The sequence below is a fragment of the Pelophylax lessonae genome (genome assembly GCF_965119305.1).
Source record: "Pelophylax lessonae genome assembly, chromosome: 1".
Classification (NCBI taxonomy): Eukaryota; Metazoa; Chordata; class Amphibia; order Anura; family Ranidae; genus Pelophylax; species Pelophylax lessonae.
This window is the reverse complement of record NC_138768.1, coordinates 600686282-600699335: the sequence shown is the minus strand read 5'-3', so window position 1 is coordinate 600699335 and position 13054 is coordinate 600686282. Positions and strand designations below refer to the sequence as shown.

Below are 13054 nucleotides of genomic sequence, written 5' to 3'. Positions count from 1 at the left end.
CTGATATGGACTTTAGGGAGGACCCCCACGTCATTTAAAAAAATAAAAATTGGTGTGGGATTGTATAGTTAGTGCAGTGCATATATATATCTAGCCTGTTATTAGCCATAATATTCTGCCCTGAATTAAATGCCATGGCAAAAGAAAATAAACTGTATAGTATGCAATCATTTAGAACCAAACTGGAATGCATTGTGCATGCTGGGATATTTTTGCAAAAATGTAGAATGCTAAAAAAAGAATAAGTGCAAATGGCATACCCTACAATACCCTTTCCGCCTAAACACAGATCAGTTGTGCTGTTCTACGAAGGCAATAGGTACAGTATGCTTTTAAAAGTATCTTGTATTGCAGGCTTTGTAATCCTAAAATCATATTAATAGCATACAAGTCCATTTCTAAATTATTTTCAGTCATCACATACTTGCATGTCACAGCTTGTTGAGCCAAAGTTAGGTACAGATATAAAAGCCAATCAAAAAACAAAGTCCTTTTCATGTCAAGTAATGTGCAAGTCATTGTGGAATGGTTATTTTTATTGTGCATTTTCAAGTAGCACAAGCTACAGCATGCAGCACATAGTAAGATCATTAAAGAAATTCTTTCAGTAGTAAGAACAGCATTTACAATACCTGCCGCCTTTAATTCCATCATTCAAGTTTATTACCAACTCTGTCAGTATTAGAGGAAAATGAAGGGCAATACAGGTAATGTTTGTGAGTAATTTCCAATCACCCACATAGTGTTTGACAAATTTTATTGAACCCTTTGGTAAACTAAAGAAAAATGTCGTTCTCACTAACTACACTTAGGACCATAAAGAGGTCAAGGCTTGGCTTGGGCAACAGTGGGGTTGGGGGAGGAGGGGCGGGGTATTCCTTGTAATAATGATTTTAATAAAATAAATGGGTAATATGATTTGCACTCCTATGTCTGCACAATGTAATGTAAGACAATATGGTACCTTTCCTTTAACACCCCATAGGCACCAATAAAAATGTGGAATAGACATTAAGTTAGTGAGTCTGTGCATACAGAAGTGGAACCTCTTGGGCTTACTTCAGAGACAACATCTCCCCATATAATTTTCTGCTATCACCCACTTACTAGTTTTCTATGTTATCGCCCACCTTGGGGTGTTCCAAATCATCCTGCTGCATTCAACGTATGAATTAAAAAAAAATCCAAAAGGAGAATGGGACTTCCCTGTAATGGCTGCTTTCATTTTTGAGACCAAGGCAGATAATGTCCCCAGCAGTCTATCTGGAGCAGTCTGGCATGCTCTCCTGTCTTGGTCAGAACTAGAGTTCTACAATCAGCAATACTCATCCTTCCAGCTCAGGGGGCCCAGGCATTGTTGACTACAAAGCTCTGGTTCTGACTGAGGCAGAAGATGTGATAAACCATTGCAGATAAAGATGATGTGCATTGTGTAAAACCAGATAAAGACCCTTGCACCCTGTGTGAAATCAGTGGTCTGATATGCCCCTGCCTGAGTCAGAACTACAGCTTTGCAATCGGCAACAGCCATGATCCCTGAACAGGAAGTGAAAGCATTGCTGACTGTGGAGCAGACTGAGACAGGGGTTTACTGATGCAGATAGACTGCATCCATTTCACACAGTTAGCAGGAGTTCCTATTTGCAGCCTGGGAACAGGTTTTTCAGCTGACACTGGGACTGAATTACAAATGAAAAAAGTAATATATATACAAATAAGTGTTTTGCTGCACCCTCAGTTTAATTATATGCTTCTGAGACTTAAATTGGACTTTAACCACTTGCCGACTGCCCCACGCAGATTTAATATGGCAGGGCGGCTCGGCTGCGCATAATCACGTAGAGCTATGTGATTATGTGCACACGGTCTCCGCATAATTAGACACAGCAGGAGGCAGACCGCGGGAGGAGCGGGTTTGATTGCCGCCGGCCTCCTGCGATCTTCGGCAATACTGACAGGAGAGCCGTCTGGTATGTAAACAATGCAAGACGGCTCTCCAGTCAGAGAGGCAGGGAAAGATTGTGTGATTTTAGCTAAGTTGAATCACAGATGTCTCTCTGCCTCTGTTAAATCCATCCCCAAAACTGTTAGAAAGCACATATAGGAAACACACTTAACCCTTTGATCACACCCAGTGTTAACCCCTTCCCTGCCAATGTCATTATTACAGTAACAGTGCATATTTTTTAGCACTGATTACTGTAGTAATGTCACTGGTCCCCCCAAAAGTGTCCAAAATGTCAGTTAGGGGTCCATTCTGTCCGCCGCAATATCGCAGTCCCGCTAAGAATCGCAGATCGCTGCCATTACTAGTAAAAAAACAAAATTAAATAAAAATGGCATAAAGCCTTCTCCTAGTTTGTAGACGTGATAACTTTTGCGCAAACCAATTATTATACGCTTTTTGGGATTTTTTTTTACCAAAAAAATGTAGCAGAATGAAAATTGGCCTAAACTGATAAAAAAAATTAGATTGTTTTAATTTTTTGTTTGGGAATGTTTTATAGCAGAAAATAGAAAATATTGGTGTTTTTTCAAAATTGACGCTCTTTTTTGGTTTATAGCGCAAAAATGAAAAACCGCAGAGGTGATAAAATACCACCAAAGAAAGCTCTATTTGTGAGAAAAAAAGGACATCAATTGTATTTGGGTATGGTGTCGCATTACCACGCAATTGTCAGTTAAACCAACGCAGTGCTGAATCGCAAAAAATGGCCTGGTCATTAAGGGGGTAAACCTTCTGGGGCTGAAGTGGTTAAAGAATAAATTAACCTTTCTGAACATGTTACACCCATATTTAGGGTGTAACATGTTCAGCATCAGACCTCTCTCCCCCCCTCCTGTGGCAGTGAGCCGGGATCTTCTCCCCACACTCTCTGCCACAATTCAAAGAGGGCATCATTGATTCATAGATCCGTGAGAATCAATGAACTACAAGTATCAACAGCCTTTGCGCTGTCGGCTTGAAGTTCTCAATAAACGACCATGTTGAGCACTTTGGTAGTTCATTGATTCTTCCTGTCAGTGTAAAACTGCCTGCCCATATGATGTAGAAGTAAACAGCTTAGTGGTTTCTCTTTCCAACTAAACATGAAATAATTGCTCAGTGGAAAAGGTCAATTATTCTTTTCAAAACATTTATAGAAAAGAAAGGTGGAAAATATGGTTATGCTTACCACCACCAGATCCGGATGCTCCTGCACCACCGTACATACTGCCACCACCTCCGCCACCACTGCCACTGCCTCCAGATCCTGCTCCACTTCCACCAAACCCATCAGAAAAGTTAGGCATAAGTTTTAGACGCTTTCGAAGAACTTCCTCTTTGTCTAGTAAGAACAGAATATGTTTATAGTAATACTGAAAATATCAGAATCAAAACAATATTCAATTCAGTGCTTAAAATTGCTAAGCATCTCTATGATTAAAAACAATGATATAAAACACCCACAATGTGTCAGGTACATGGAGACCTTGCCTAAGCTTTGGGTCACAAGACAAATCTCAGAAGCAGCACTTTCGGATTTATGACAGTCAAACACTACTTTTTTTTTGTTTAACTCAAAGTGGTTCTAAAGCCTTAAGGTTTTTCAGGTTTTTCATTTTATGCATTAAGGTGAAAAAACTTTTGTGCTGCAGCTCTCCCCCAGATCCCCCCTTTTTCTTACCTAAGCCCCAGCTGATCCAGCAGTGTACACGGGGCCGAGTCTTACTGTCTGTGCCAATGGACACAGCATAGGGACTCAGTAGCGAGCACGCACGGGTGCCCCAATGGAACGCGGCTTTCTGTGGGGGCACCCCCTGAAGAGGAGGGGCCTGGAGTGCCGACAGGGGACCTCAGAAGAGGTTGGGGCTGTTCTGTGCACAACCATTGCAGCAGGAAAGTATACTATGTTTGCTATTTATTAACACTTTAAGCCCCGGTTCACACTTGTGCGTGTGCGGGGTTCGCATGTAATGTCGGAGCGCACTGCTCCGACATTACATGCGATCGGCTGTGCGGTGCGAGTTTAGCCATACAGTTTGTATGGCTAAATTCGCACCGCAGCCGCACCAAACACGCACAGGGACCCTTTTTTCTAGCCGCATCAGGATCGGATCGCACAGCGGTTCACACTTGTGCGATCCGATCCTGTGCGAACTGCACGATCGCACTGCGATATGCGATCAAACTGGGGGTGTCGTTAAGATTACATTGACACCCCCAGCGTATCGCATATGGCAGTGTGAACTGCCGGGGGTGCGTGTGCGATGCGGGAACAGGCTGCGAATTCGCAGCCTTCCCGCACTCGCATAAGTGTGAACCGGACCTAAATTGAGAGTGTGGATAAAAAAGTAAATAAAAAAAAATACATATTTGATGCAACATGTCACTGTTTATGGGGGGGGGTTGTGCTCCTCCCATATAATATAGCTTTATTACCTGTTGCTTCTGCACAACAAAAGTGTCCCCCTGTGGGTAGGGTAGTCTTAGATAGACATATCATTTTGAAAAGGCAAATTATTTAAAATAGTTACAGCTGACAGATCTACTAAATGACAGACCTACTGATGGGACACACAGGTAATAAAACTTTGTTACATGGGGTCTCCGAAAACAAAGATTGCTGTGTTATTGTTATTATTATCAGATTGCATCATATATTTAATGCCAGGTTCACACTTTTCGCACGATCAGATAATTGATGTGACTATTCACACAGTTTATGAGCCAAGATTCTAAACTCCTTCAGTAAATCAGTCTCATAGTTATATTTAGTTGTTGAGATGTATTTACTGTTACATTGTATCTTCTTTTGTACATTTCTTTTTTCTTTAAAAACCTTACTCTAAGGCCCCGTTCACACCTGAGCATACTGGAATCGCAGGCAGATTGCACCCCAAACGTGGTGCAATTGTTGTGTGACAAAACGCATGGAAATTGTGGCAAAAAAGTACCGCCTAGCGCGCCTGACTCAGTGCCAAAATTTGGTACATGAGCTTCTTTGCTGCATTTTTGGAGCAGAGGGGGGTCCATTCAAAATAAATGGTGCTGCTCCAAAAACCACGCTGGGGCAGTGTCGCTTAGGTGTGAACTGGGCCTATAAAGTGCTGGTTATCTTATTCTTCCAGTGCCATTATGTCCACCAATCACCCCAAACTGACTCACCACATGGAGTGGCTGGTAAAATTATAAACCAGCTATTGCGCCTTTAGATATATTATCCAGCAAGCAGGTCCACAGTCCACTATATGTTAACCCCGTCACACAGGTATTTACAGGTTTATTGGCACATTATACTGCACAGAAGATTCGTTGCACAGAATAAACAGTTCATGCACTTTAATTGAACCTTTAATTGAACCTTTGAGACTTGTTCCGCACTTTATTTTTGGGGACCCTAATAGGAATATTGTTTCATGGGCATTGCTTATGAATTTTTGTGATTTTTATATATTTATTCATGTTTAATATGATATGAAATACTTGATTGCTTCACATTCATCTCACCATTTTTTCACAGATATCAATTGTTTTTTTAATGTTTTAATATATTTTGGTATTGATTTTTTGAGAATGTTTTCATATCTCACTATTATCTCACTATAGTATGGAATATGATTATGACACTTGCACTTTTTCTAAGATAATATAGGATATATTCGATGGGTAGGTAGATTTGCCCTGATGTACAGTACTTTTTACTGCACATTCTGCAGATAATCAGCTGTAACTACATATTTTTAGATTCCCATTCTGCAGCCACTGATATTTTTGGCGCCTGATCCCTTTTTTACTATGTACACACATAAAAATACCTGAGCGGAATATACACCTTACATCACAGCAGCAGTCTGTAAACGCATTCCGCACACTACATGAAAAGCGCAGGTATCACAATATTTTATCATTTCACAAGATGTTGATCATGAAATAGATACCTCATTAGAAGGCTTTGTTTGTTTGAAGTACCTGTTAAAGTGATATTAAAGTTTTTTTTTTTCTTACATAACAAACATGTTATACTTTTTTGCTCCGTGCAGTGGTTTTGCACAAAGCAGCCCTGATCCACCTCTTCGCTGGCCCCCTGCTAGTGCTCCTTGCTCCTCCCTCCTGCTGAGTTCCTTCTGAGCAAGCAGTCTGCAATGGGGGCACTCGAGCAGGCATGCTCCTAAGTTGTCCATTCACATGCTCTTGATTAACCCTGCCCCCTCTACCCCCGGATTGGCTCAGTGGCTGTGTTTGAGCCAATGGCTCCTGCTGCTGTCTTAATAAGGTGGCAGAGCCCTCAAAGAGCCCAGGCACTTGTGCACATTACTGGATTGACATGAGGCTCAGGGAAGTATTAGGGGAGCTGGGGGGGCTGCTGCACAGAAAAGGTTTTTTATCTTCATAGACTGCATGAAGGTAAAACAACTTCAGCCTTTAGAACCACTTTAAGTAACCCCAACATAATCCTGCAAACAGTCTACAAATATAACTAGGGGAAAATGGCCAATGGCAGCTTTACTAAGCATGCTTACTTATGAAGTCACACTTTATATAGAGATAGGATCACAAATGACACAAGAAAACCAATTTTTTTAAACCCTCTGACGCCCCCCCACCACCACTAGATTTGCTTTATACCAGCATTTCAAGACAGCAAATGCAATCAGGTTTAGCAATGAATACTTGATAGTGGATGTTGTCTTACAGTTTCTTACCTTTTATTTCTGGATAATACAGAAATGGTTTGGGCTCACTGGTCTCAAAATCTGATTTTCTCCGAAGTTGAACAAACACAGAAACTGGTTTTGAAATATTTGGATCTCTGTATTTAGGAGTTTTAAATACAATGGCAAACTAAAGGAGACAAAAAATGATTATTGTAAGCACTTAACTTTCATCTGTCAACGTTCTTAACCACTTAAGGACCGAGCCCATTTTTGACACATGTTGTTAAGAAGTTAAAATCAGTATTTTTTGCTACTAGTGGGGGTGGGGGTGAGAAGGGATACTGATACCTGAACATGTTTTACTTAAATAGAAGGAATGCATTAAGGTTAAAAAATGTTTAGGCTTTAGAACCAATTTAAATATATCTAATGTAACTTCTAATGCCAGTAAATTAAAAAATAATTTAAAAAGAGCCTCAGATACAAATGCCATCTGAAGAAAATGAAAGCTAGTGTCAATCATCTTTGACTACGCCTACACCATACTAATACACAAACAGATGCACATTTGATGTTCAATAAAGAAAATAAAGGGGAGCTGTAAAACAGTGTTTTGATATGTATAATCTAATTTGAAATGCTCCTCTGAAACTGCACGAATCAGGGATGGCTAGACCCAGGCTCACACTGTAGAGAGCAAACATTGGCAGATGCCAAAGAACATGGAAACATCATATGACCACATAACAGTGCTGCAGGAATAAGGTATTTAGAGGAGTAAAAAAAATTATAGTGGCATGATATATGTCAATGAATTATAGCATTTAACACTTCTCTGTTTAGTATCACTTTAAAGATAAATGCAGGTATCTGATAGCATAATATAACCATCAAGGTTTCAACCACTCAAACAGAACATAAGTATGTACGCTCAAATCATAGAATCCTCATCACCATGCTGTTATTTTGAGAGATAAGTATTGTAAAATAATTCTGTGTTTTAACCTGATTTTATGCAGTATTGTACACATAATATATTAGACTAGCGTGTTTTTGGTCTTTTGGGAGAGCAAATCGAAAAGATGCATTTAAAATGCATAAAAGGCCTGCCTGCTAAATCAATGGTGGACGCTATGCAAAGAGGCTGGCTGAAAAGTATTGTGGATTCAAAAATGAATTGCATTGAAGTATGCTGCTCTTTGCAACCAAATAGTTACCTGGGTGTGGTCTAATATTGTGCTCAGGTAACCCATAAAGGGTGTCATTTTTTTGTACTCCTTTAAAAGAGTAGTACTCTCATCATGCTCAATGACCTCTGGCCCCTGACCTGCACTGATTAAGCTATCACACTACTAATATCTTTCGGAGCCTGCAGTAAGTGTGTCTTTTCTGTGACCCTGATATCTAATTTAATATCTACCTTATTTGTAGACTTTGATTTTTGTTTTGTCCTTAGCTGTGATTTGATCCTTATCTTATTTATTTTTAATACATAAAATGATATATCTATTGCCTGGCTGTCTGATCTGACCCTGGCCTGTTTTATTGATTATGTACCTTGAGCAACCGGGCTTTCTGGGCCTCTGTCATGCTCCTTTGAAGCCACTCTGCTCTCCTCTTTGTATGCTGAACTCGGTTTCCCGATCCAGACACACTTCAATGGTTAGTTAATTAAGAGGTTGCTTTCCTGCATATCAGGTACTATGGGGTTATTTATAAAACACAAATACGCTAAACATTTTGTAAGGGAAGTTGTATCGTGCAAATTATTTTCCTCAGATCTTAACGAGCTCTGGTCAAATTTCACTTTGCAGGGAATACCTCATTCACTAAGCTCTGGGGAAAATTATTTTAGAAAGTGAAACTTACCCTAAAAAAGAGAACAGTCTGTTTGCCTTTAGTAAAATCAACTTCTACAAGTTACTATTTTTATATTAATAAACTGGTATACTGTACAGCATATTATACCATTTCTTCTGCTGGTACTATTGTTTATGGGGGATTCTATACAGTTATGAGTATATTTAAAGCCTGACAAAACCTCACTGTGACAGCCAATAAAAGCATAAGAAGTGCCCATCAAGTCTGTCTGCTCTATGGTACAGCATAAACCTCCAATGCCTGTTACCTTTAATACCAATGCAAATTCAAACACACTTCCCATCAAACATCTGAACTGATGTTTAGTGCTTGATTTAGCTCTAGAACAGTACATACCTGCCTGTGAACATCTGTGGGTGAAAAGTCCCCAAATCCTTCCCAAATATGGCCATTCTCATCTTCTTCATAAAAACGTATTTGAATGTCATCTATAACAGACAAACAAAATTACTAATGTATCAGGTTAAAAAAAAAAAATCTCATTAGCTTTAGAACAATATGAGACCACATTACTAAGAGTTGGAGTGCAGAAAACGGCTGTTGCAGCATTAGTCTACAAGAATATGATCCATCTCGAATATATATGGTCATTTTAGGATGATAATCAATCATGATTATTTTACTGTCTGCACTGCCTGCCATAAAGGTGTAATTGGCCATTTCATTGAAAACCTGCATATTTTAGCATTAACCATAAGATAAGGAAAATGTTGTTATATTCCAAGCAGCTGTTATGTTTGGCTAGTGTGCATAATAGATCAGCGGCAGTAAATAAAATATGAAAAAATTTCAATCGCATATCTACATCATTTAACCAAGTCAAAGAAGAATAGGCACTATGACTCACAAAGTTGCACATACCCTTTTGAACTTTGTCACATAGAAGATAAATCTCTTCACCTCCTGTCACACAGCCAGAGGTCCTATCCATTCTCACAATTTTCAAATTAGAAGCATTTGGAGCTTCTGTAAATAAGGAGCGATAAAAGAGGTTAAAAATCACAGAATAAAAGTACTAATTCAGCTAAGGCAGATGGCATAAATAAAATACTATATATAGAACATTAATACATTAAACTGATTTTGTTTTAATACATGATTAACTACTTGCCAACTTATACCCCCTTCCTAACCAAGCCAATTTTCAGCTTTTAGTGCTGTCACATTTGAATGACAACTACTCTGTCATGTAACACTGTACCCATATGACATTTTTGTCCTTTTTCACACAAATAGAGCCGAAAACGTGTAAAAAAAATGCATTTTTCTTTGTTTCTGTTAAAACGTTTTACAAATAAGTAATTTTTTTTATAAATTTTGGCCAAAAGTTATACTGCTACATATCTTTGGTAAAAATAACCAAAATCAGAGTACATGATTTGGTCTTTGTGAAGGTTATAGGATCTACAAGCTATGGTGGCCAATCATCGAAAATTGATCACCTCTCATGTACTGGCGGCCTATCTCATTTCTTGAGACACTAAAAAGCCAGGACAGTACAAATACCTCCCTTTTTGAAAAGTAGACATTTCAAGGTATTTAGTAAGAGGCTTGGTGAGTTAATTTTTTTGAGCTGTATTTTTTCTTTTGAGTTGTATTTTTTTCCACAATTCTTTGCAAAATAAAGATTTTTTTCCCCCACAAAAGTGTCATATTAACAGGTTACTTCTCTCAAATGGCAAATGCATACTTGCAACTACACACCAAAACACATTCTGATATTACTCCCGAGTACAGCGATACCAAATGTGTGAGACTTTCACAGCCTGGCCACATAGAGAGGCCCAACATGCAAGGAGCACCATCAGGTATTCTAGGAGCATGAATTACACATTTCATTTTTTGACTACCAATTACACTTTTGAAGGTCCTGGAGCACCAGAACAAGGGAAACGCACACAAAATGACCCCATTTTGGAAAGCAAACACTCCAACATATATCCTATGAGGCATAATGAGTCTTTTGAACATGTAATTTTTTTCCCTTCAAGTTTTTGGAAAATGTGTAAAGAAAATTAAAATGCATTTTTCAGCACTGATGGGCGCTGATGAGGATCCACTGATAGGGTTGCACTGATGAGCACTTACTGATCTGCACTGTAGGGCCATGATGTGCATTGATGGCACAGATAAACACTCACTGATGGGCACTGATAAGCAATCACTGATGGCACTGTAGTGGCACTGATGGGAACTGTGATTGCACTGATGTGGCACTGTATGGCACTAATGTGACACTTTGGGCACTTATGTGACACTGTGATGGCACTGATGTGGCAATGTGATGGCACTGATGTGGCATTCTGGGAACTGGTGGCACTGTGATGGCACTTTGGGCACTGATGTGGCATTGTGATGGCACTGAGGTGGCATTTTGGGGACTGATGTGACACTGTGATGGCACTGATGGGCACTGTAGTGAAACTGTGATGGCAATGTAGGGCACTAATGTGACACTGTGGGGACTGATGTGGCACTAATAAGCACTGTGGGAACAATAAAGCAGAAAAATCAAGCAGCCTCACGCTGCTCCTCTCCTCACTCGCTGTATTGGTGTGAGGAGAGAAGCTGAACCCGCAGGTTTGTTGACAGTGATCGCTCCATCATTGGAAGGAGCGATCATGTGGCAAAGGGCCGCTGTCATTAGCCCTTTACCCCTGATCTGTGATGCACTGTGTCCTGAGGACCCAGCAGTCACGGATACTTCTGGATGTGTGCCCCAGATGCCCTCCCAGAACTAGCCGGCCGCACTGTAGCCATCATTCTGATATGGTGCGGTTGGCAATTGGTTAATTCTGGCAATATAAACAGCTTATAATCTTTTTTTTTTTTTTTTTCTTCTACAATGCATTAAGGTAAAAAACCTTCAGTCTTAAGAAGCACTTTAAATGATATCAATGTGGGTATGTTTAGCATAGTAAAATACATGAGGTACACATACATGACATACACATAAAGAAAATGGTAGCTAGGGCCTTTAGGTTTGCTCACAGAATGTTCTATGTTGTTATATTTAAAGAATATCGTGCTTACTGCTATCATAGATAGGGACTGATATAACAGGTTCCAGTCTTCTTGTAAAGCTTCCATTGCTATCAGGTAGGAAAGCAGTGAACATAAGTCGTACCACGCTCAGGTCTATGTCTTTCGATTGCTGATAAGCTGCTTGATGTATAATCTCTTTTTCTCGCTCTACAATACAAAAATGACATTTGTAAATGTACAATCTATAATAGATTTGTTCATGCAAACTCTCGATTAAATAGAACCTGTGAGGATAGAAAAAATATGTAAACTCACAATGACTTGTTTGGAAAGATTAGTCCTAGTCACTGACCTGGAGGAAGCATTCAAGAGAAGAGTTCAAAATGACAAGCTGGCAGGCCCATGGCTGACTAGGTAGTGAAGCCAGGATCAACATGATAGCCCCAAATCCAGAAAAAGCAAGCACACTTTCTTTATATGTATATTACCAAGTACTCTACGGAAAAACTTTTGTGAATGCTTAGGTATATGGGGACTAACTACACATTTCAGGACATGGGATTATGGAACCTTTTTCTTTACTACTGTCATACAATGCTATTATTTCTGGCTAAATTCTAGAACACATTTGTGAGACATTTTATTTAGAGAGAATCTGCTAGCAACATGTTGCCCAAATTCTTATGGGCAACAATACTGCGTTACCAAATTGCTTTTTGGGGAGACGGGTTACCTGTCCTGTTTATAATAAAGGAAAATCTATTTGAAACAGTGCAACTATGCTAGAATACAGTCTACTGTTTAATTTACTTAAACTAAAATCTCTCAATCAGTATTAACTAGTTTTTATCCTTATGCTGCTAGCATTAGTAAACAGACTGGAAAAAATACTATATTAACTTGTTTAAACTTTTTTTGCCTTTCCTCAGCTGCTTCTTGTTTTTTTGGCCTAAGCCAAAATGATGTCATACATCCCATGGGAAATTATTTTTTTTCATATGGAGGTGGTGAGGAGGAGCCTTCTCAGGTAAGCACACCCTCCTGCCTGCATACCTAGCCTAAGGGCAGATGGATTCCAACAGGTCAATGCTAAGTGAGTCATCTGCCCTTACTCAAGATTGCCATGGCTAGAAATGCTAGGTGGGTGTTTTTCAAAGTGATTTCCCAATAAAATAAAGCATGAAGACAAGGATGAATTGGTGAGTTTGCTTTGAATATTAAAAGTGGATTAAAACACACAGTTTATTTTCTGCTTTAAATTTTATCAACTTCATCAACTGAAAGTTAGCTTTCAGAGAACTACAGGCCTGTTCAGGTCAGAGTAAGCAGTAACATGGGGACTGTAGGAAAAATGAATGGCTTTCTAAAAGGCCCCATTTACAAATGTGTGATTTGGAATCATAGGTAGAATCATTGCAATTCTGAAATTGTGGCAAAATGCCCACAAAGCGTTTCCGTGTGAAAAAAAGATCGCAAGCAGAAAGGCAGGGTTTCACTATGGGTAGTGCGAACAGGGCCAAAGAGTAGCAATGTGTGAATTGATATTGTC

General features: G+C 39.4%; 1 protein-coding gene across 2 annotated transcripts in view; it reads right to left on the bottom strand.

The window, feature by feature from the left end:
- Positions 1–13054, bottom strand: part of NFKB1 (nuclear factor kappa B subunit 1) — a 206026-nt gene that overhangs the window by 113896 nt on the left and 79076 nt on the right. For both annotated transcript variants that reach the window (XM_082244169.1, XM_082244170.1), the window contains exons 7-11: positions 11554–11712; positions 9382–9486; positions 8857–8948; positions 6688–6826; positions 3177–3329 (exon numbers count right to left, since the gene is read on the bottom strand). In XM_082244169.1, the coding sequence (XP_082100295.1) occupies positions 3177–3329; positions 6688–6826; positions 8857–8948; positions 9382–9486; positions 11554–11712 (648 nt within the window). The remainder of the gene's footprint in view (positions 1–3176; positions 3330–6687; positions 6827–8856; positions 8949–9381; positions 9487–11553; positions 11713–13054) is intronic.